The sequence below is a fragment of the Drepanopeziza brunnea genome, assembly GCF_022702325.1.
Source record: "Drepanopeziza brunnea f. sp. 'multigermtubi' strain 214-2 chromosome Unknown ctg2, whole genome shotgun sequence".
NCBI lineage: Eukaryota > Fungi > Ascomycota > Leotiomycetes > Helotiales > Drepanopezizaceae > Drepanopeziza > Drepanopeziza brunnea.
This window is the reverse complement of record NW_027094065.1, coordinates 974,510-995,446: the sequence shown is the minus strand read 5'-3', so window position 1 is coordinate 995,446 and position 20,937 is coordinate 974,510. Positions and strand designations below refer to the sequence as shown.

At 41.6% G+C, this 20,937-nt stretch overlaps 4 protein-coding genes across 4 annotated transcripts; 1 reads left to right on the top strand and 3 right to left on the bottom strand.

Annotated features, from left to right (window-relative positions):
* Nucleotides 1–295: 295 nt before the first annotated feature.
* Nucleotides 296–1,036, bottom strand: L3040_001499 (uncharacterized protein; the record flags this gene model as incomplete). Its single annotated transcript, XM_007291022.2, has 1 exon — nucleotides 296–1,036. The coding sequence occupies one exon, from the start codon at nucleotides 1,034–1,036 to the stop codon at nucleotides 296–298; it is 741 nt and encodes a 246-aa protein (XP_007291084.2).
* A 2,259-nt stretch (nucleotides 1,037–3,295) lies between these two features.
* Nucleotides 3,296–4,002, bottom strand: L3040_001498 (uncharacterized protein; the record flags this gene model as incomplete). The annotated part of the gene is made up of 4 exons (XM_007291023.1): nucleotides 3,296–3,352; nucleotides 3,405–3,559; nucleotides 3,621–3,819; nucleotides 3,934–4,002. The coding sequence occupies 4 exons, from the start codon at nucleotides 4,000–4,002 to the stop codon at nucleotides 3,296–3,298; spliced, it is 480 nt and encodes a 159-aa protein (XP_007291085.1).
* Nucleotides 4,003–15,246: 11,244 nt separating this feature from the next.
* L3040_001497 (uncharacterized protein) lies at nucleotides 15,247–15,971 on the top strand (the record flags this gene model as incomplete). Its single annotated transcript, XM_066156769.1, has 4 exons — nucleotides 15,247–15,297; nucleotides 15,376–15,555; nucleotides 15,603–15,666; nucleotides 15,760–15,971. The coding sequence occupies 4 exons, from the start codon at nucleotides 15,247–15,249 to the stop codon at nucleotides 15,969–15,971; spliced, it is 507 nt and encodes a 168-aa protein (XP_066012787.1).
* A 456-nt stretch (nucleotides 15,972–16,427) lies between these two features.
* Nucleotides 16,428–17,360, bottom strand: L3040_001496 (uncharacterized protein; the record flags this gene model as incomplete). Its single annotated transcript, XM_007291025.2, has 6 exons — nucleotides 16,428–16,484; nucleotides 16,537–16,667; nucleotides 16,719–16,789; nucleotides 16,847–16,941; nucleotides 16,996–17,033; nucleotides 17,105–17,360. 6 exons carry the CDS (start codon nucleotides 17,358–17,360, stop codon nucleotides 16,428–16,430), a joined length of 648 nt encoding a protein of 215 aa, XP_007291087.1.
* Between the last annotated feature and the right edge of the window lie 3,577 nt (nucleotides 17,361–20,937).

Here is a 20,937-nt window from a genome sequence, read left to right as displayed (position 1 = left end):
TACTAAACTGGATATATTTAAATCTTAATATATTTAAATTGAAAAAAATTCTGGCTGCAGATAAAGAGCATGTGCCAAACGGAGCCAGACCCGTACTCATCCAGACAGCAGAAATTCTGAGTGTGTGATCTTCTCCCTCAATGATGCAAATTAACTCCTTGTATAATGCGTCTTCTGCCGTCTGAAAAGTGCTATGGTCCTGTTCGTGACATGGCCGTCTGATGGCTCTTCCGCTACTACTTTGCTGTGGGCGATATAAATGCTATGATCCCCTGCTCGGGACCTGCTTGCTCCGTTACCGAGCAGTCAAATCCGATGTGAAAACATGAAGCAACCATATGGCCTCTTTGCTGATCGCGATTCTCGTCTTTCCCTGGCCACAGGATTTCCTTCTTCCACACCGCTCGGATGTGAGCCCCCCGACAAACAGCCAAGTCGCGACTAGTAAAAGAGTCATCACGCTCGCGACCGACCTGATCCCCTCGCTCATCAGAGCGTTCCCCGTATCAATCGTGATGACCGTAAAGCCCACGTTGGGAAAGATGAAAGCCCACCAAACCAGGTGGAAGCCCATCCCCTCCTTCGTAAAGAAGGCGCCGTGGATGACGCCTACCAGCGCTATCCTGAAGAACCAGAAGGCCGTTGCCCAGAGGAAGATGGTGGTTGAGAGGGCCACGATGTGGAAGATGTCGGCGATGAACTCGGGATGGATTACGTGTTGTAAGGTGGTGTAGGACGGGTGTATATCAAAGAGGTCGTTAGAAATGCTGAGCAGGGCGAAGCCGGTGAAGGACGGTGGGCCTACGGCGATGAACATACCTGGTCGTAGGTCTGGCTTAGGGAGACCTTGTGTCATGAGTCTGGAGAGGTAGATGCTATACATGAATATGGAGATTAGCATTCCTAGGCCTTGAAATGTGGCGCCTGCTACCAGGATCGGCAGAGCGTAATTCAACAGCTGACATTTGCCCATCAGCGCCGCGATGGTAACAGTCAGCATAATGGGGAGCATGGGGAGGATCCAGGCTGGTGTCATTCCTTGGATGGTCAAGGGTCTTCCGGTGAAGAGGAAAAAATATTGGCCAACTGCCACGGAGAAAGTTGTGGCGGCGTAGGCCCAGAATAGTACCCGCATGACCACTACAAGCCAGTCTGTGGGTACATAAGGGAGTTAGCATACGCCCATCTACAAGTCTTTCGCGAAGAAGATAGGACAAGTTGCCAGGTGACTTGGGATAATCAGGAAGAGTGATTGACGGGCCTTCCCTGTTACCTACATCCGCATTTTGGCACGCCGTAGGATTGAATCTGTGAGAGAATGTTGACGAACGATATCCAGAAAGTCGGAAAAAAGAGGGACTCGGTGGGGTGGGAGAGAGAAACATCAGGGATTGGGGAAAGAGAATGAACCGAGTAGCAATGGTAGAAGTGAAGATGACAAAAAGGACGAAGTCAAGGATGGACACAATGTCTCCTAGAGCTGTCCAGCCACGAAACTGATGTGGTGTTTATACCAGAACCAAGCCAATTCCTCCCGCAGACTGTCCTTCAGTTACATGAGCTGCTGCTAACAATGTCATAGTTTGTCTGGGAGAATACCATCGTAGTCGTGAACCATGCCCGTGTAAAATGGCGTACCCTATCCCAACTCGCAAAATCTCCATGCTGTGTCCCCGTTTTTCTCTCAATTTGCAGATTCCCCTCTTCCCCTCCAACAAATTTGTCGAGTACCTCCTCCTCGCCGACCCCCCCACGGGCACCGAACGGACTCGTTGGCATATATATTCTCGTGCCTGTTGTCATCTGGATCCGTTGTGTCTGCTGCGTTTCCGGCATGTTTCGTCTTGCAGTCACCTCTCTGGTCTGGACATGCCAGCCTCAGACCAAGGCAATTGCTAGAATAAGGGGGCCTAGAAGTCAGTTGAGGGATAGTGTATAGCAAGTCGACGAGAGCAACATCTGGTCGCTGAAGTTCACTTCGTTGCCGACTTTTTCGTTAGTCCCGTTGCACAGTTGTTGATGTCGAGCAAGGTCGTTTTCGAGGTACGGTACGGGACGATGCGCAATTTATCCCTGCCAGCGGCATTCGTGCATAGAAGATCTAGCCCTTCGTCGAGTTTATCTGTATATAAAGATTCGAGGTATAAACCTGTCCTGCTAGTAGGCAACGGTGTTCCAGCTTGAGAGATGTTCGTATAGACCTGAACGGTACGAAATCTCGCTTAGATGTGGAAGGTAAACATGACCACAATAACCTTTGCTTAGCTGTAATCATAAGGAAACAGTTTCTTTTCTTACATATCCGCGCATTTATGCACGCATCCACGAATATAGAACCCTCTCAATACACAAAACAATAGAATGCGGTACCGCGGACACAGACAACTAATTCTCGTCAGCGAGATTGGCATAATCATCGCATTATGTTTCCCAATAGAAGTGAGCGAGGAAAGCGAGTCGAAGCCGACTGCAGAATCATCAGGGGCGACGGCGACTAGACCCGGAAAGATAGGTATACAGCAATAATGTCTCTCATGACTCGAACTATAGCCTTGAGTACTTGATTGCGCCAGTCAGTGGGATCATGTAAGGGGTCTCTCCTTCCATACGGAGATACTTCATTCAGCACGCACGGTCTGCACATGCTCGCGGGTACCCTCAAGCGGTCAACCGCCTGCTGCTAAGTAAATACACAACAACCTCAGAGCCTCTCAAAACCCGACTTCCTAGCTCAGAAAACAAACCGAACCTGCAGTGGTACCACAGGATGGAAATGACGTGCAGAAATACGACGTGCAACAAAATCCCAAAAGAGCTGTGCAAACTCGCTCCCAGGGCTTTGTGCGACGAGGACACGCTCAGCGGCTTCTCATGACGTGCAGAAATGCGATGTGCAACAAAAGTATTGATCTGGCAGTGCTGATAGCCCAAAGAACTCGCTAGAGCTTTGCTTGGACACAAACAATGAAAAGAGACAGACATGAAGCTCCCAGAGACTATTGGCGGCGCTAGCCCCAATTTGATGCCATACTTAATGGGATCTGGAAAAGGGCCACGGGGGAAATGGCGGACAGTAAACGGGATTCTTGTTATTGATTTGTTGAGCCACTCACCAGCGCCAAGTGAGTCCTAGATGTACACCACCAGCTAGCTATGCATACATTGCCAAAGGACGGAAAATAGCCCAAAGATTACAACAGTCCCAGCCGCTCCTGGCCAAGGACGAAAGAGTAGAGTGATGGCGTCTCAATTTATGGACGGAAAGGTGTGAGAATCGAGGGGTATCGGGTCGGGATTATGCTACAGCTGGGAAACCGGTGGCACCAGTCTCGGCGGGTGGAGGTTGTGGTACCTGGAAATTTTGGTTAGCAGAGGGCAAAGGCAAGTGTGGAACAAGGCCATACCTCTAGTCGCGTGTTCTCAGCCATCATTCTCTGAAACCCAATTCCCACACCTTCAATAACTGCCAGTAGACAGGCACATCCTATCGCTGAGTTCCTCGCAGCCTTGTAACCTCCTCGAACGGCAAGCGCGCCACCAGTGAAGAATCCTGCGATGACTGCCCAGCTGTCAGCATATATCGGGATTATCTCAACTTCCAGAACCGATCGAGTACATACTGGCATTATACGGATCCTCCTTCTTCCTTACTCCCTTCACGGCGCAGTCAAACGTCGAGAACAGCCCCCCCCAAACCCCAAAGTTGCCCCCTAACACCGGTGCTCGCGCTTTGATCGCTGTGAGAGCACCGATCCGTCTCTCGCCGTAAGGGGAATTTCTAAAGCCTTTCACGCCGTGCCACACTGCTCCTCCTATTGCCTATGGGAAGAATGATGTCAATTTGATATATCTGGAAAGAGGAAGCAGGTCGGCGCAAGACGGGGGAGCTTGAAAGACATGCTGTTAAGCCGGCAGTATGGAAATTTTGCATACCCCCATGCAGAAAGCTCCCCCAAAATCATTCAGTGCCACCCAAGGGCATGGATCTCGTGTATGGTCCATCTTCTATGTGTTCGCTGAAATTTATCGCCTGCGTTCTCCTGCTTTGGACAGCCGTTTGAGTATCTTCGTGAGAACGACCCAGTTCGTAAGATACAGCAGAAAGGTTCGAAAACGTGGTGCGCAATTGGGAATGGATGTCGTTGGGTTGTCGCTGGCCGTTGACTCGATGATCCGTCTAAACGCTGGTAACTTCGAATGGAGCTGAACTTTCTGGACGCTAAGAATCTGCACTCTTTTGATCACGTGGAGATAAATCACGAGCGATAAGGTGGGCTGGTAGCCAAAGCAACTTGCCCATCAAAAATCAAGAATATGCTATGTTTCCGGTCGTCGAATTACTCCACAACAGACGTAACTCTGGATGGCAAAGCTAAGAAGGCCATCTCAGCCACTCAGCACATAGCAGATCTCGCATCTGAACTTCGTCTGAGGCCAGCCAAAAGTCCGGGTTCAAGCCGCTCGGGCGACGACGAGGGTTAAGCACCGCACTCCATCCCACTCCCTCACCCATGGGAAGAAGTCTGGCTCTCTTGTCGAACACTTCAAACTACATTCTTTCGTGGTGCTAGTCGCATTCTTTTATCTTACTTATTATTCAGTCTCTTCTTTGATTGTGTCGCTTAGTTATTGTTTTCCTACGCATGTTTTGCCCTGATTTAACAACAAGCTTTACTTCGAGAGACCTCTTCAATACAATTATGTCATAATTGAATCTCATTTACCTCTTCCAACTGGCTTCGACTGCTTTCATAGACGGCCACTCTGAGACCACGACGCATATGTGCAGCGAAGACAGATGCATGGCCATCTGAACGTTGGATCTTATGGAGAATCAGGACGTCTACACGCTTTCCTCGAGAGAACAACACGCTGCTACCGGCGATGTTCTGCTTGAGGGCCTACCGCGGGAAATGCCGGAAGATATATCGGAGGAAACGGGAACTCAGCCGCCTTGAGTTCTGTCTCTATCAAATCAGTATCCGAGCCGTTCGTTTGGGCCTTATCAAATTCGGTCAAGGTAAACAAAACCCGAAACAACGAGGTTGGCAAGGGGACGACCAAGAGCTTCGCGGATACTATAATCCCTCAAACGACGAAGGCAGCTGGAAATGTCGGGATTTTCTCGACTCCTAGCGTTGGACCACCCACGATTGCACTAGCGTCTTCCATGTCCAATCTATCCAGTGAAGGCCACGAAGAAGGGCAACAACGGAATTTTACTGTAAAATCTGGCGGCAATGGAGAAGCAGACTCTCGCTGCTACATTTTCCACAGAGTGGTCGTCGACACCTTCAGGGTTTGTCCCCCCCCACCTTGCTGGTCTGCCACCTGCATTATCAATGAGTGGGGAAGTCTTCGAGAATTTCACCGCAGCCTACTCAGCTGCTTGTGGAAACCATTTCACCCAGTGTGTCAGCTTCTCAGGTCTGTACTATAAAAGAACGATGGATAGGCGTTAAGTGCAGGATGGTATAATGTCATACTTGTACGTTTACTGTCATAAATGCTTTCCGGGACTTGAAGCTGTGAGTCTGTCACTGTGATGGCCTGAGGCTGTCAGGCCTGTTGGGAGCACGTGTACGCTAGGGGAGGTACATAGACTTCTCCTATTAAAGAGAACTTAGAAATATCATCCTCTCTACACAACACGGCCCCCCCCTCACTACTGAAGTGGTGACCTACGCAGCGATCGACCTGACAATCCTTTGATTCGCAGATAAGGAGCTTAAGCAATACACTAAGAATACAACTATCAAAAACAACTTTAGCTCCACCCCTTCCTCCTTCCGAAGAGTTCATCGACAAATCACCGCCTTACTACTACCTCAACTAAAACCACCTCAACTAAAACCACGGACTCATAAAAGAAATCACGGACCAACGAAAGCAATAACGACCTACAAGCTAGATAAATGCATAAAAAAGGAACAAAAGAACTCCGCTCCGGCTCACTTTCTTTAATAGACTCGGACAGGAAATACGAAGAGAAAATCCATCACCTTTAACTTTTATCATCAACATCATCATCGAACGAAAGGCAAGCGAGCTCACTTTTAATAGCTTCGATACTTTTTACTTTAAAATAATAAGCATAGCATAAGCTGATCATTAACCTTCTTTTACGAACATATCTATAATTAGCAAGATCAATAACTTTATTACCGCAACTATTAGATACTAAGACTTAATCATCACTTTTCAACCTTTAAGACCGACTAAGTGTTAAGTTCGTGCTTAAGATCGACACAAAGATTTACGACACAAATGCTCTTATAAAAACCGAGCAACAATAAGATACTTAAGCAACTAATCAACTGCAGAACCATTATCTCACCCCTTTTTTTACTATCACTATACCTAAACTTAAAGCAACAGAAAAGATATTAAACTTAAAGATGCCGAGGTTCGACCGTTATAAAGATTACGATAAGAAAATGCCGGCTAAGCTATAGCTAAACCGATTGAATTACGATTTCGAAGTCGATAGCTCCGATAACCCTTCTTTTTTAACGTATCTTAAAGCAATCTTAATCTTGCTAACAAAGAAAGCTAGCAAGAAGTTTAAATTTAATATAAGAATAAAATACATTATAACCAACCGCATTATAGCAATAAAGAAAGAGAAAGCTAAAGTAATAAAATAACTAAAGACGCAATTTCTTAATAATAAAGAACTAATAAAAGAGCAAGACGTGATCGCCGAAGTCTTTAACTTATAACAAAGATTATAAGAAAGTCTCGCATCTTATTATTTACGAACGGTCGCGCTATTAAAAAAGACTAAAAAAAGAGATCTAGAAAAGAACGAAGCACTATTAATAATAACGAATCAGTTTGATTCGGACAAGTATATACTTAAGTCTATTACGTCGGCTTTTATTAAAAGAGTTATAAACGATAAGCTTCGGACATTAGCTTTAACTAATAATACCTTGCTTTTGCTTTACTTATAAAAAGCATACGAAACTCTCGTTTTCTTTTAAAATGCATTTAAAACATAAAAGAAGATTAAGTCGGATATAAAAAAGATTAAGATATACGAAAGAATGCAAAAGTATATCGAGCATTATGCTAGAGTCTTAGCACAAGTAGCTTTAGCATCTTTTTAAGACACTTTATACGTCGCCGCTTTATCAAGCTTTAACTTAAGACTGCTCGCTCAACTTGTAAAGCCAATTTAACGTATTTTAAAACCAAGACAAAATAAGAACTTAATAATTTTATAACAGAATGCCCTTCTTTTTTAAGCATAAAGATAAAGTAGATATTAAAAAAACAATTAAAAACCGAACTATTAAAGCGGGTATATAAACTCTTAGACTTAAAGCAACTTAATTATTAATAGACAAATTAAATAGCAACTGCTTTTACGCTTACTACTTTTAAACGACCCGCCTTTTGCATTACTTCGACTAGCATTTAAATTTAGAAACTAGTTTATTAATAAGTCGAAGATCTATAATAAATCGAAAAATAGACTTTTATGCATAAGTTATAAATAGACCGGCTACTTAAAGATAGCTTGCTTTAATGCTTAACTTTAAAACTAAAAAAAAGCTTATTTTAAAAGAATCTGCTACTTAAAAAAGACGGTTATAACATATTATTTTAAGATTATTAGCGAAAAGCTATCTTTGTTTAGCTTAAGCTTTAATGCTTTTACTTTAAAAATAAACACACTAATAAGCATTATAAGTATATCCTTTCAATAGTACACGGATAGCTATAAAATAACTTCGATAAAAGAGATACTCGACGAAATCATCAAGACTAATACCGAGTGCAAGATAAGAAGCGTCGGAGATCTTAAATATAAAGTGGTTATTTTAAATAAAAAAGACGCTACGAATATTAATATAAAAATAACAAACAATAGATCGAAAAAGAGATAAAGAGTAGTAAGAGCATCAAATGACATAGATACTATCGAGGTCGTTAAATAGAACGCTAAAAAGCTAGCACCGAAGAAAGCTCTTACAAAAGACAAAGTAAAGATAAAAAGCAAGAAATTAAAATAATTAAAAGAGATCGTAAGCCGCGAAAAGAAAAGACCGATAGACTACGGCGATCTAGCAGCGAAATTCGAAATAACTATCAACTTTTTAAAGCTCTTTTAGCTATTATTAAAAGTATTTAAACAATTCCGGAAGTTGTTTATAAAAAAAAATATAAAAAAAAAAAAATCGCAAACGATATTAACGGCTAAGAGCTAAGCAAACTTTAAATCGACACTATCTTAAATCTGCTCGTATATATACTCCGACGAGAAAGCTTAAAAAGTAGTATTATATATACGTATAAAAACAAAAAAGAAAACAATTAAAATAGAGTTGCTTATAAAAATGACTGCGGTAGATTAAGGTTTTAATATCGTATTAATATCTTTTAACTTTGCGAAAAAGCTAAATCTAAAGTCCAAATTATTAATATTAGCAAACTACGAAAGAGTTAGCTTTAGTATAGCAAACGGAAAAGTCTACGACTTAACAAAATTCGTTACGATCGAGATAAGAATAAAAAGAATATAAACATAAGTCGATGTCTTCGTTAAAAAAAACGCAAGAATAAAAGACATAGAATTAAGCTTGCTATTAAGTTTAACGTAAATGCATATAATAGACGTTAAGTTAAAGATTCGAGTTAAAAAGCTTATAATCGATAGCAACGTATTAAGAAAAAAGCAAGTGGTGATCTAATGCTCTTTCTTCGGACTATTAAAAAAGATCAACTTAATCTTATAGCTTAAAAAAGAATTTAAAAAGTCTTTCGATAACTTAATAATAAAGTTCGAACTATTAAAGTCAGATCTCTTTACGATAAACACGGAATATAAATCAGATTTAAATAACTTAAACGACTCGAAAAACTCGGAAAACTAAGTTACTTAAGCCGCTTTAGCGATAGCGTAAAATTTATCTAACGAAAAAGAGTTCACTTTCGAACTAAAAGAACTTTTACCAAGCAACCCCCTCCGCTTAAACAATGCAGCAACAGCCTTATAACCTTAACCCTAGCCCTAGCCTTAATACAGTGCTATTAAACACTACTTAAAGAGTTCACCTTTATACAAATCGATAAAAAAGACTTGCAAACACTACTTTTAAAGACTAAAGCTTTAAAACTGATTAAGATTACGAAGAACAATATACTAAAGATCCAATCGAGATTATATAAAGTCTACTTAGCAATAAAAAGCTTCTCGATAGAAAAGAGAATCATTAGACTATTACGTAAAGACTTAAGATCCTTCGTATTAAAAAAGTAAGCAATAAAATGCGGACTTACTTTTAAAAATAGAATCTTATTAAACAAGTTAAAAAATATTTAAGTTTTGATATATATATATCGAAGAATGAATAGCGCAAGACTCGATAATTTCTTTTATATAAACTTTATTACTTATCGATACAAGGTTCTTAAAAAAGCTACTTTAATAATAGATAACGTTCCGAAACGATACTTACTTACAAAACTAGCATAACTATACAAGACGATTAAAAAAAGAATAAAAAATAATATATTTAAAAGCATAATGCTTGCAAATGAAAAGCTGAATAACTAAAATAGCTATTCGAACTTGATTTAAAAGTCGAAAGAATTAAAACTCGGGAAAAATGAGTTCCGAGTCACGTTCGATTACTTAAAAGTAAAAAAAAAGATCTTAAAATGCATATTAATTAAGCTAAGAGAATGCTACGAGTACTTGAACTATTTTTAACATAAAGTGTTTTCTTAAATAGATCTTAAATACAAGTATTGATCGGTGTTTATCTACTTTAACGACCGTTATGTCTACGCCTTTTCTATATTAAGTCACTCTTAATTGCAACTAACTCGAATGACTTAAAAAAAAAGAAGCTCGGCTTTTACATTTAATAAATTAATAAAAACTATACTCGAAAAGATACTAAAGTCTTAAAGAGTAATAAACGAAGAATTTAATAACTCGGAACCTTTACTTTTCTTTTTTATACTCGACGATAACGATGCATCTTTATTAAAGCTAAAGTACTATATAAACGACGTTTTCTTAAAAGCAAAGAACTTTAAAAAAGCGTTCACTTTCTTAAAACAACACTAGTTATTACGCTTATTATGGTCGCAATTAAAGCTCACCTTTAAGAAATGTTTCTTGTTTATAATTAAGGTTATAATACTAAAAGTAACATACAAATCAAGTAAAAGAGCAATAATAAAAAAAGAAAAAACATAGAGTATCAAAGATTAGCTTACTTTTCGTAATGCTTAAGAGACAAAACGCTTTTTAAAATCGATTTAGATTATTAAAAATTAAATTAAAAATTTCGTAAAAATTGCCCGCTCTTTTAATCGGCTTATAAGCGAAGTAGATTAAACGTAAGAAGAAGCAGAATACATATTCTTTAATATCTTAAAAGATCTTTACAGCAAAGCTTTAAAACGATTCGGTTATATACTTAACAAACCGGTGCTAATATATACAAATGCGAATGCTTATGCTAAAGGATGCTATATTACTCAAATATAAGATAGCGGAGACGAAGCACTTTTACTATTTAATAGTTTCACTTTAACGAAAATATAATGTTAATGTGACAGCCTGCCTTGTTACCTGCAATCAGCTGATCACCCATTCAGGCCTAGCGCTTGTGGCCATGTATATAGACCTTCCTGAGCTCTCCTGAGCTTCCTGTTTTCCTCTCCTCACTTTGTATTCTAAGGTCAGAATTCATCAGTTCGTCACATTATACAAAGTCCTTCGATTAGGTCGTCGTATTACAGCTTATTGTTATTGATTATTGTTACAGATTATTGCTTATTGATTATTGTCAAGAACGGAGTGAGTTACTTGTTGGGTGCTCCACGGTCTTCATTTATTGCTTACAGATTATTGTCTTTTTTACGACCTCACCTCTTCCTCAGCTCTTCCGACCTAAAAGAGCTCCCCTCAATTTTTGCACTTCGGTTGCAAGACGAACTCTCTTCCCCACTCTTTTTTCCTGGCGTTTCCGACACTCAAACGCCCCCCCCTCCCTCCATTTCCACCACCATGTCCTCCCACGAAGACGACGGCCCTTCCCCCCTTACGAGAATCGCTCAATTGGAGTCCCTCGTAGAGCAATTACGAACGGCCCCTCGCCAGCGCAATGCGTTCTCTTTTCGGATCCCGATAAGTTCAATTATACGATCCTTATTCAACGCTTTAGCTCAAGACTTCGGCGATCGGAAGTTCGGAATTCGAAAGTTCGGAATTCAATTACAATATCGGTATTCTCGGACCAGCTAGCTTTCGCTTACGGTACGGTTCAGCGATAGGATGCTAGGCCCCCCTCGCACGGCCAAGCTCCTTATCGGCGGTAAAGCTCTTAGCGGACCCACTACTCAACTCAATTACGTTTACGGCACCCGGTCCTCATTCAATCAATTTGAACTCAACTATACGGACTCGCTCAAACAGCCAAATTAACACTCTTTAACGTATATCGAGTACGCGCACGTCATTCAGCAACCTGAACGCTTTTCCGGCTCTCTCGGCCTTCCTAGCTTTTCGGTTCGTTTTTTACGGGTTCCTTTTTCCTTCCTTCCGGCCTTCGGTTCTTCGGCTTTTCGGCTCTTCCGGCCCGTCCTACGGATTCTCTTCGTCCCTCGGCTCTCTCGGCCCCTTTCGGTTCCTCAAAACCGCCCTCGCACGGCCACGGGCCCCCTTCTCTTCCAGCGACTTAACCGACCTCTCGGTACTCAAGTATTTGCAGCACGTTATTTGCAGCTTGAGCACTTGCAATACGCTTTCGGTTCCTTCGGCGCTATAGAACTCTTTCGGCAATCAAACAAAGACTCAGCTTTTTGGAAGATCGAAATCCCACCCTCCAGCATGCTCCTCACAGCTCCCTCGATCAGCAAGCTCATCAATCTACCCGTTGTGGTGCAATCAATTTGGATTGCTGGGTGCTCCTTCTCTTTAGCTAAGCCTTGAACAAAGAAACGAGTTCTTTTCGAAAGAACAAGGGTTTAAAAGGGTTTGATTCAGACGAAAAGGAGGATATTTTGGCGGATTTGGACGCTTCTAGAAGCTACGATCGGTAGTTTCGGCGTATTTTTTGGTTTTTTTTTCAGCAATTCCACCCGTGAACCATGGTTCACGACTGAATTTTTTTATTTTTTCCTTCCTCTGTCAGGTACTTTTGAGAGAGCTGGGACCGCTCTCTAAAGGGGTAGTGTGACAGCCTGCCTTGTTACCTGCAATCAGCTGATCACCCATTCAGGCCTAGCGCTTGTGGCCATGTATATAGACCTTCCTGAGCTCTCCTGAGCTTCCTGTTTTCCTCTCCTCACTTTGTATTCTAAGGTCAGAATTCATCAGTTCGTCACAGTTAATATAAAATATATAAAAAAGAGCTGCTAATGATAGTCGAATTCTGCCGCAAATACAGCTATATGTTAAAATGCGATAAAGCAAGCATAGTGTTCACCGATTATAAACTATTAACACATTTCTTAAACTTTAAGTCAGTATAAAAAAAGATTTACGCAAGATAAGCTTACGAGCTAAAGAACTTTAATATAACGATACAATACATCGAAAGCTATAAAAACCAAGTTGCTAACGCTTTATTTAAAACGATCTTTTTAAAAGATGATTATCGAAGTTTAGAATTCGAAAGGTTCGAAACGATCTCGAAGATAAACAAAAATAAAGTTTAGATTTAAAAAGACGAGAAAAAAAAGTATAAATAGCTATTAAAAGAAGTAAAGAACTTATTAAAAGACTTAAAACTAAAAAAGGTTAACGCAATAAGATATATGCTAAAACTTAAGTTTACTTTACAACTATCCGGAAAAGCTTAAAGAAACGTCAAGTTCGTATCAGCTCTTTATCGAGCAAAAAGACCGAGATACGTTATTAAGTTAAAACCGATGTCAAAAAGAAGGATCTCGATATCAAATCACTTGCAATCGATGCTTACTTAAATTAATATTATGCTTATCTATTTTTTAAAAATACTAAACATAATTTTTTCTCGAGAAAAAGCTTATCGATAATGCTTTTAGTACACAAATATCTTTAACTTAATTGCTTACGGCATCTTTTTTATAGACTCGGATAAAGTCAAGCAAAAAAGACTATAAACGAAAGCGAGTTCTTATAAGTAAGAAAAAGAAACATTATAATACTATTAAAAAAAAGTATAAAGAACATGTCTAACGCTTAAAGATATTAAAAAAGCGCTTCGGACGGCTTATAACCAAAGAGGTCACTTCGCTATCACTATTACTATAAAGAAGTTGAGAAACGTATAATAGCTTATTATAATTAAAGACGTATACTTATATATCTTAAAATGCTTAAACTACGCGAAGCACGGCACCGCTATAAGATCTTAACTATTATCTAGCGTAGTAGTCTCGAGACCGATAGAACTTCTTAAAATAGACTTTTGCGGATTTTTCTTAAGAGTATTAAAAACATTTCGGTTCCTTTTAATCATTATAAACTACTTTTCGAGATTTATCTAAGCGTTCTCTTGTATCGCACCCGATTTAAAAAACGTTATACGCTATCTTATAAAACTATTCGACTAAAATAAAACACTAATCGGATTTTATATCGACTTTAATAGCTATTTTAGCGACACAGTCCGGAATTTTATAAGTAAAAGAAGGGTCTTATAAACTAATTCTTTATCAGTATCAAAGAAATCAATAAGCATAGCGGAGAAAGCGGTCGATATAATGCAAAAAGCGATAGCGAAGACTAAAAGAGCATTCGAAAACAAGTTTAAAAAAGTAATATTCGAAACGAACGCGAAAGAGATCTTTCACTTAAAGTACTTATTATTTAAGATCTATCGAAGACATACCTTTAAAGCAGCAATAGACCTAGCTTTTTTAACGTATTATGCGAAGATTATCTATAAGATATTCTTAAATAAAAAGTTCTTAAACGAATTATAAAAAGCAGACTTTGCAAAAACAAAAGATTAAAAGAACGCTATTTTAAAACACATCGCGCATCACGAGGTCATCAAGCAAAACGTCCGAGAGAGCTTTAAAAAGAAAGAACCGTTCTTTTAAAAAGTCAAGAGTTTGCTATTAAGATCTTTTATAATGCTATACGACTAGAAAGCAGCTAAGCAAAAACTCAAACTATCTTAAAAAGGCTTATTCAAAGTATCAAGCTTAAAAGGTAAGCATAAAAGATTATATACTTTAAAACAGATCAATAAAAAAGCGATACTACGACATTTTTATATAAACTAACTAAAGCCGTTTTACTTGCGAACTTCTTATTTAATAACAAAAAAAGAAGAAAGACTATTAACATACTAGAACTTGAAGGCTAACACTTCGAAACACTCGCTACTATCGGAGCTCAAGAAGAAGAGAAAAGAAAAAGAAAGGTTGATTAAAACGATAACAAAACATTAAAAAAGATAAAAAGATAAAAAGGAAATAGAGTTTAAAGATTTTGATAAGAGTTATTAAAGAATATTGATATTAGCGCAAAAGAAATCAAAAAGCGAGTGAAGAAGAGAACTATAAGAAGTTAAGCAACGATACCTTAGCAGAGTTTAAAATTCTTTTAAAAAGAGTAATAAGCATTAAGCACTTAGTTAAAAAGAAAAGTCCTCGGGTCGAGAACCTCGTAAGATAAGGTCATGTGATAGCCTAAGGCTATCAAGCCTGTTAAAAGCACGTGCACGCTAAAGGAAGTACATAGACTTCTCTCACCAAAGAGAACTTAGAAATATCATCCTTTCCACACAACACGGCCCCCCCCCCACCACTGAAGTGTCACTCAATAGATTTGTTGATTCGTAAACTGAAGCCGAATTCTCGCCCTTTCTTTTTCAAACATTGCAATGCTTGTGGGTTCGAAAAATCAACATAGATCGTGCTTTCAAGTGTAGAGCGGACATAAGGAGAGCTGCCTTATGAGCTCTGGTACGCAGAATCCACCCTTACTAAGCTGTATCGTCTTGAAAATCGGTATTATCGTGGGCTATACATGCCCGCCTGCGAATACTCGACGCCATTTGTAGTAGTCTGCTTATGCATCTCGCACCCCATTCCTTTTTATCAGGCACTGATTGGTTCGTGTAACTTCTGTACCACCGGACAAGCAATGGAAATCCGAATTATCACACGGCTGATAGACGTTTCCGACATGACCAATATCTGGGATGCGCCTCTACGTCGGCCTGTTGTCAAGATCCGTATGACTTTTGCGTGTGTGCGTGTTTGCGTGTTTGCAACCAAGCCGAGATGTCTCCCCAACCATTCAGCAGAGCCTGGTTCGAGGACTTTGCTCGTGAGGTGAGGATCGATTCTACTACTGCCTATACGAATATCTACCTCCAACATTCAGAGCGTCCAGAAATCTGACCAGGCTAGGTAGTTCTTCGCCGCTGTCGACTCCATGGATACGACTCGCGCCATGTCGTTCCTCGTCCAGGAGCCAACCTGTCAATTCGGGAACCAACCCAAGATCTCCGGGAGGGGACAGGTCGAGAAGGTGCGGGGCGGACCATGTTCCCTTCTCTTCCTTATGCAGATCATCAGCTATCTAGCTATGTATGTTTGTGTGTACATGGCTCTGACGTGAGAGAGTCTGTACGCAGCTGCTCTCGGATTTCTACCAGGTCTTGCACGGCATGTCCCACGAGATCAAGACCATCGACACAGGTAAACAAGTACTCTCTATATCCCAGGGGCGGCGCGCAGTGTCGATATCGCGATAGTAGTCGGTAGTTGGTTGACTTTTTTTCTTGGGGAAAGATCTCGAGCACCGCACGATCTACGCTGGAACGGTAGTCTCGTACGTAGTCAAGGGAGATAGAGAGGAAGCGCCGATTTCGATTCCGGTCATGACCCTGTTGAGGTTCGGGACGGCGGGCGGAGGTGAGGAGATGAAAGCGCGGGATCTGAGTGTGTATTTCGATCCGAGCAGCGTGTTTGAGAAGATGAGCGAAGTCCAGTCGAGGGCATGATGGCTAGGGGGGCGCATGAGGCTAGCCTCGCACATACACGCCAAAGAAAAGCTCTGCTCTTCTAACCGTTTATTAGAAGAGATTAAGTACATTCGAAAGATAACTAAACACCCGGATTCGGCTGTGATGAAGAGTGTAGGTAGACATTCACTCCGTTATCACAATCGATCCGGCGAAGAAAATTTAGCAGCATCAGATCGAATATTTCCAATACTTGACTATACACGCCATGAGACATTTCCTTTATATAGAGACATTAGATAGTCGTTGCGGTGCTCTCCATGCCACCCGGGCCAGCTAGGTAGACAGAAACATGACATAAAGGTATCGCTCTCGTAGTGCAGCCTAGGCGATGACAAACCTCGCCGCTTGGGAAATTTATATTGTCGTTGAAGTGCGCTCCACTCCCGTAAGAGCCAGCTACGTAGATAAGAGCGTGGCATGAGAATGTAGCGCCTATAGCGCAGCCTGCTGGACGACAAACTGCGCCGCCGCGGTGGCGTCTTGTTCGTACTTTTTTCTCGATTAGTATCGCGACAGAAAAAGATTACCGAGCAAGACTTACCGTGCTGTGCGCATCTGTTAATATGATGCTCCCTTCGCAGATGTAGTCACCGTCATTACAATAGATAGTGGTCCTGGATTGTGGGATCTGTCCGAATGGTTCACCATTCTTTGGATCGCCGAACGTGATCGCTGCCAACATTAGCCTGAGCATCATCATCATTCGTAAGCATCAACACATACCTGACGAAACCTTTGCCGCGGTTTCGGGCTTTAGTAGTTCCGCGGCGTTGTGTACAAGCTGGGCGCCTTGACTGTTGAAGAGGTGAGCTTACGATTCCGGTTCGCGAAGAGGGTCTGGGAAATCTTACCTCCAGCCGCTCAACGTGACCTTGGTGTCTGGGCACCGGGAGAGAACCTCCTCGACGAGATTCGCCATATATTCTGACCCGTCAGGATCTCCACCCTAGTTGGGGTCAGCTATTGCCAAAAAGAAAGAAAAGGCTCGCGTGTAACGTACTCGGAGAAAGCCAATAACATCAGCATCGTATTCGACCCCTGAAACGCGAAACAAAAAGGGTCAGCATGTGGCTTGAAGGGTGGGTAGTCGGGTATCCTCAGTAACTTACCTTGGACCGCGACGTTTTCTTGTCCGACTAAACGTGCGACTGCTTGGAAGAATGGTGGGCCGGTCTCGGTACCGACGTTGCCCGGTGAAGTAGTACCTTTTGCATGGATGAGTGTGAATTTCTTGCAAGGCACGCCATTGACGAGATCATTCTGAGTATCGAGGGTGAGATCACGAGCCTTGAGGACAGAGGGAAGGGCAAGTGAGGATCTGATCGACAGAGCCAACGGCAGCAGCAGAGCAGGGGGGAGCTTCATTGTATAAAAATAATGGGAAGGTTTTGCGAAAGGAATGAATGAAAGGATTTGGTAAGAATGAATGAGAAATTTCCTAATAACCAGTGGAGCGACTGCCAATAGATGAATACAGATACTGATACTGTGCTCACTCGAACAGTGGGGGAAGAGTGCTACATATAGAGTGAGAAGCACCGGAGTCATGGTGCTCTTGAAAGCTGTAGGTTTTGAAAGGTAGTTAGCCGGCCGGGGGGGGGGGGGGGGGGGGTTATACTTTTGGAAGTTGAAAGAGAATAAATTTAGGGTCTGTATGGATATGAAGTTGGTCACCAAAAATATCTAGGGGCTCGCTTTCGTAGACTTGGCAATTAGCTTGAGACGGTTTAATTTAATATCCATTACAATCAAGGCTTAGATACTTGGTATCGCCGGCCCCGCTCTAATAGGTACTGGTTTATACTACTAAAATGTGGAACATGGATGGACCACGACAAGAGAACCCTAGCAAAAAGGTCTGTCTCCCGAGAATTTGTCCTCGATAAGTACTACTATACAACTATAGTAGTAATTCGCATCGTAGAGCAGAGGGTTGCCAGGCCCAACAGCGCACGTCTCTTAGAATTAAGCGAGAGGTCCGGAACCCGAAAACAAGCTTCTTCTTCATCAGCCTTTTCTTTGTCGTCAGGGGTTTTGCTGTGAGTGTTCCAGACTTCCGGCTGTCGAATACGCTTGTCGAGTATGTCAAATTGGCAATTTATTGTCAGAGAGGAAAGAAGCAGCCCATGATACCTACCAAATGAGCAGGTGAATCAAGCGCGGGTTTATTGATTACACGGGAAATCGTCTCTCTCTTCTTCGGTGGCTCGAGCAACTCACTGTAAGTCAGACACCATTAACTTTTCTCATCCAAACAGACCCTTGTCTATTTATCGGCTGTGTACGCCGTACTCAAGATAATCTTCCAAAGGCTCATCTATCTGATTCTACAACTACTGTGCGCTGTACTATACTCCCCCCCCCACGAATACGTAGTACATGTCGAAAGTATAATCTCGCAAGGGATCTTACCAGATCTTGATCCGATCAACTTACGTAGTATCAGAATTCATTCAGCCATGAAAAGTATCTTTGAGCCAGTATTTAGTCTGTGCAATGGAGTTGACAGGGCTTTAAGCCATTCAGAAATCACCGCTCTACGATTTATGGAGCTAAATTGGGTCCGACATTTATTCATGGGGGGGATAGTAGTAGCATATGTGCACACAAAATTTGGGTATGGCTCGGATGTGGCTGCATCGCAAGTTCGTAATTGTATGAGCTCGGGTGCTTGCTCGGTCCCGGCAAGTCTCGACAAACTATAATGGTAGTAATTGTAGTTGTAAACTTCCAAAAAAACGCCTCGCCTTGCGCATTTACTACGTACCTCTTTCTCAGTCCTACGGAGATTACGACCCAGTCTCTCGCTCCCGTCTACATTCAATCCCGGCACAAGTCCCACATTTGCTGTCATAGTAGTAAATTCTACTCCATAGATCACTACGCTGCTACTAAGTCTTTCCGTAGGCCCCGAAGACGTCTGGCCAGAGCGAGAAGCTCTCTATCCGTATTCGAAGCTGCGGGTACTCTGCCGATGGGTTGTCAGAAATGGGCACTGGCATCAACCCTTCATATGATGTTTGTACCGTATGCGAAAACTATCCTCCGATTGATGACTTGATGGGGCTCTTAATTGGCATCCATGGCTGAGGGCACGATCTTCGTATCGTTATGTTTGAAGTCGAGATGATCAAAACTCCCGGGGATTAAAAGAACTACTACTCTTTGCTGAAGGTTCTTGAACACTTCGCTTTTCTAGAATACGGAGCTTGAATCATGGAAAGCAGGGTTCACCGAAGTTTAGCAGGGGATACGGAGCCAACTAGATAAACACGCTTTGGAGAAAGTTGGAGCGTTACTTAGCCGCGTTACAGTACCTACCGTACCGTACTGTACGTAGAAGCACGCTCCACTGTAATGTCCAGGATAGCCTGCACAGACGATCTCCGTACACGGCTCAGACTTCTAGAAGTACTTAAGTACTACGTACTACGTACGGGATGAATTGATAAACTTTCTGGAGGCACTTTTGGATTTAAACTACCGTATCGACCATACACACCCATCTGCCTTGAACTTCTATCAAAATACAAGAAAAATATACCGTTACAACCCGGAATAATTGCCCCCGGCTCTAACCTTGCTCGCAAGATCGTCCTGAACTTTATATCTAACCTCAACTAACCTGCGTTAAACGTTTGCGATGCAATTCTGCGTGTACTTCTTTGAAGCCAAGACCTCGCCCCAAGTGCTTTGCCGTGGTGCGAGCTTTCTTTGTACCACCTTGGCTATGTATATCCTTCACTTCTGTAATAAGCCGTCGTTTATGGACTCCGTACTCTGATGAGGTTTCGTTTCCGCAGAATGACTCTCCAAGAGTTTCACTTCGAATACGTTCTGTACCGTACGGTAGCGAAAAAGATACTTTCGCTTTCCGGACAGAGCAGCTGATCCGAACGTACTCCAGCGTGGTGGTCTTTTATTATTCACCGCACGCGCGATCCGAACGTACTCTGCTTTCTCCGCACAGTATCTCTCCAAGTCGATCAAAGGTAATCGTACCCCTGGTCAGAGCACAAGTTAGAGGCAGGGGTTGCGGTTTCTAGTACTCTTCGGCGATGCGGTCAATTTTCAGCGATACAACTTTTTGAACCTTTTTACAGCAACATACCGGTATCCTCCCCCGCCCCCGCCCCCCACTAAATAGATTTAATACTGGATCTTGTGTAGACCGATTCCAGGGGGTATAGCAGGAGGTATAGCAACGGGTAATAGTAGAGTATACAAGGGCTTTAAGCCAATTGGGATAACGAAAATATCAATCGATTAAGATTCTATCTAGCATGGAGTTGGCCTTCCTTGAGCATCGAATACAGCTTGACAACGCTTCTACTACGATTCGTATAAACATTCGATATAGCTAATAGAAATAGCGTCCTAAGCCTTCGATATTAGTTATTTTAGTTTCTTAAAAAGAGATCAATTCAGCGTCATAAACAGATAGAAAATATCTCTTCTGAATAGAATAGTTTCTTTCGAGCGTATACCTCGTTCGATTTTTCGGTGTTAAAAAAGCAAAAGTCGTAGAAAAGCTTATTTATAAAGCGGTGAATTCAATAATTTAATTGATATCTATTGTAGCTATCAATAGATTGAAAACGGGTCGAATATACAAGGATCTTAAGCAAAAAAAAAAAAAAATCCACGCAGGACGAAAGATAAGTAAAGTTCGTAGTAAGTGGCCTTTATTTCAATTGGCTTAAAACCCTTGTATACTCTACTACTGTATTACCGCTTGCTATGCCCCCTGCTATGCCCCCTGGTATCGGCCTACAAAAGACCCAGTGTTACGTTTATTTAAGGGGGGGAGAGTATATCTAACGAACCTTTAAATAGAAATACTGATAGTAAAATATATTGTTGTTCTTCAATATTATACCTAAGAAGAGAATTAGGAATCAATAGAGTTTTGTAACGTAGTTATATTCGTATTCTGACTTCG